The 3,527-nt window shown below is 35.4% G+C and overlaps 1 protein-coding gene across 1 annotated transcript; it reads right to left on the bottom strand.

Annotated features, from left to right (window-relative positions):
* Nucleotides 1-1,065: 1,065 nt before the first annotated feature.
* LOC126366080 (TIP41-like protein) lies at nucleotides 1,066-3,508 on the bottom strand. Its single transcript, XM_050009005.1, has 6 exons — nucleotides 3,370-3,508; nucleotides 3,125-3,282; nucleotides 2,837-3,016; nucleotides 2,435-2,648; nucleotides 1,937-2,095; nucleotides 1,066-1,584 (listed from the first exon to the last, which is right to left on the bottom strand). Exons 1-6 carry the CDS (start codon nucleotides 3,385-3,387, stop codon nucleotides 1,480-1,482), a joined length of 834 nt encoding a protein of 277 aa, XP_049864962.1. The 5' UTR covers nucleotides 3,388-3,508; the 3' UTR covers nucleotides 1,066-1,479.
* Nucleotides 3,509-3,527: the final 19 nt, after the last annotated feature.

Genomic DNA, 3,527 nt, shown 5'->3' with positions numbered 1-3,527 from the left:
TCGAGAACAATAACTTATAAAGGTTCCGGTGCTAATGATAAAGCCAAAGATAAACACAATACGAGAATTAATTAATCTAAGATATAATCTAATTAAGAAGCGACAGCAGTTCTTATTACCGATATTTACATTATTTACAAATAGCATTTTATGTCTGGAACTTTTGTAGACAAAACATAGGAACACCAGTAACAATGGTAGGTACCTATTCTGGGGGACGCTAACGGTTACCGTGGACTGAGCTGCACGTGGTGTGCCAGTCGACGGCCACGACATCACGCGGTAAATTAATTCATCAGGCGGGCTTTAATTTCAGCCGAGGTACCATATGTGCTAGAGTCCCCAGGTCTGTCCAGATCTGATAGCAATAGGCCTGACATACATTGACTGCCGGTGCAGCTGTGGAAGCCGCTGCCCAGAAGAAACACATGAGATACTCCGGCCTAGAATCGATGTATGACTTCGTTCCTTTTACTGTCCAAAGTAGGTACTGAATCGTGGGGCTCTGAAGCAATTAGTTTCGCATGTGATATTGGACGGAGGATAAGGGAGAAAAGAGATCCCCAGTTCGAGTCCTTTTTAGGTACTTAATTCAAAGAATCTAACTGACCGTCCAGCGAGGTAATGCGGCCAGCATAATGGACACTTTTGTACTGGGGATACTTTTGTGAGGAGGGTTGTTTGAATAGTTTTTTTGTTTACTGTTCTCTTTATTTTTTAATAGTGCTGCTTTTTTGTTATTTTAGCTGTAGGATTTGTTTTGCTACTTGTAAAAAGATGTAAGTTGTAATATGACATTTGCGTTTAGAAATTAAAAATAGTGAAAAAAACCTAGTTGACAGCCCTTAAATTAGTGCCGTCCTTCACTCACTATACGTGCAAAAAAGAGATGGAGCTAGTTTTAGTCCTATCAAATTAAGGTGAAATTGGTGGTTGCCCGAATCGACATAATACACTCAGGACCTAACAGATGTCATGGAAAGCAATGACATGACTAAAGAGTCTGTGATAGAAAAAAATCAAAAATGTAATCAACTATTTTTTTTATTTAGACATGAAACAGAGCCTAATGGCAGTAAGCAGATCTACAAACTGGTATAAAACCTATTTATAGTAGGTACCTACTTAGGAATAATTAATGATATTTCCACTTATCAAACGATGGTTGATATAACATATTTTTGGCTTGACGACAGCAATATTTAATTTATAATTACTAATTATCAAAAATAGTACAATATTGCTTAATCTGGGTTTTCAGGCAATCTTATTTATTGTATTAGAGACGTGTAAGTCGCAAAATTAAATTGATATTATCAGGAAGACTGACTAAATAGAAGGCGATGGAAAACTTAAATTATTTTTCGTAGTGCCAACAAGTATCAAAATAAATAAAAAAACTTGACTTTGGCCTAATCAAAGTTTATTGCTTATCCTACACCACGAGCTTAAATTCATAATTGTAGAGATCAGTAAGTACTAGGAAGTTTGATCGATATTCACAACCAATTTCTGCGTCGTTTTCTCTTTCACTGGTAGCAAGGGAATGACGTCATCTGCTTCTTTCATGTGTGCTGTTGGTATCTGGAAAATACAATTTGAATTTTAAATATGGCTGTGTATAATAAATACACTTTAGTCAAGCTTCGCTTTTACTGTTTGTATCAACAAACGCAAATCAAAAAGTACTTTCAACACTCAACACTCTTTGTTAACTAGACAATGAAATATGTTACATACAATCTTACATTAACCACACTGTAGTATGTGGCTCGGCGCAAAGCGGTAAAATATTCTTTCTGATTTTTTCTATGAATTAACACAGACACAAACTAAACGAAGCAGCGCGGCGCAGCGCGACGTGACAGAGTAAGCCTCTAGAGAATATTTTGCCGCAAGGCGCCACGTAAGTGCAGTTTGAGCTTTATTTGCTTACCTTCAGGTCTGAAGCTTTTGATTCCTTTGCAGTAAACTCTCTGAGTACATAGTTTGTGTTGAGCATATGGAACATTCTGGTCTCGAAAGACCGCACCAAAACATCGTCGACCCTCAAGAAATACCTGAGCAGAACATACCAATATGATGGCATCACTCTCTGAAATAAAGAAAAATAGCTATTTTAAGAAATATATTTACAAATCTCAAGTCAAAAATCAAGAAAAAAATGTCATATAAAATGGTATGAAACAAAATATAATTTTCTAGAGTGTATTTTCAGGAATATGCTGTTCATGAAATTTCAATGTAATGTAATGTGAAAGCAATTTTGGGAATATTTTGTGTGTGAAGAAATTTTTGTGTAGTTTCAAAAGATATTAAAATGATGATGAGCTCTTTTGCTTTTATTCAAATTTCTATAGAGGCTTGAGCCACTCTTGGTGGTTATGCTAGTCTCATGGTTGAAATGTAGTAGTATAGATAACTATGTACTTACTATTTTTACAGACAGTTTGGACACACCATGATCATGAAGTTCGTCTTCAAATAAGGTGAGATCATGATAAAACAAAATCTGATCTTTTTTCTTCAATATTTCAAAGTCAATACTTTCATTTGTTGCTTCAATAACAATATTGTCAGTAAGGGTCCCTTTGTAATCCGTTGAGAATGTCCAATCAAAGGCTTTCTTCAATTTAGTTGCATCTGGTCTTAAACATAAAGGTCATGATTATGTTTTTGAAATATTTAGCAATTTAGTTAACAGCCAATTATGTACATTATACATTATTATTTTTCTGCTACATAAATCTATGAAAAACATTTTAATCAATAAATTATGAAATTAACCTATAGGTAGGCATTTATTTGAGTTCATATTACATTGAATTTACCTTACCTGGATTCTTGCCAGGCCTCTGCACAAGACACCTCTATGTTTTCCACAGTACTTGCAACATGCCTCAAGGCATCTAGTGGGTTAAATACTATCTTAGCACCACTATTGTGAGATAGCGACAGGACATTCTTAGGAAACACCATGTCAGGAAAGTGCGGTATTTTTAGCTCTTTCGAGTATCTGAAACATTTGTTTATTATTATTAATTATTATTCATACGAAATGCGAGGGAGGCCCGGCGGGAAAAATGAGGTTGAGTTGTTTAGGTACAAAACTAAATCTACTTACATACAGAACTGACAAAATTGATCATCGTCTCTTTCACAAACAAGCTTTGTAGAACAGACGCTGGGAAGGATACAACTCACGTCGTACGAAATGAACCATGGTCCGAACTGTATAGACTGCGAATTTGTGGTGTAACGCCCCGAATCCACCCGGCTTTCCTGCAAAATGTTTTGATGGAAGTGTAACGATGGTAAATCAATAATTCAAGCGGGTTCTCATAAAAATCAAAACTGTAAGAAAATTACCTCGGCCATATACATCATTGGAATTTATTTTGAAATTGACAGATATATTTTGATTGGAAAAATAGGAGGAATACCGCAACAAAATATTTGTTACAATTTCCTTCGATTTGATTGACCTGAAACGAAATTGACAGTTGACACTGATTGTTGTTGATTAG

The sequence above is a fragment of the Pectinophora gossypiella genome, chromosome 4, assembly GCF_024362695.1.
Source record: "Pectinophora gossypiella chromosome 4, ilPecGoss1.1, whole genome shotgun sequence".
NCBI classification, from domain to species: Eukaryota; Metazoa; Arthropoda; class Insecta; order Lepidoptera; family Gelechiidae; genus Pectinophora; species Pectinophora gossypiella.
This window is presented reverse-complemented; position numbering and strand designations above follow the sequence as displayed.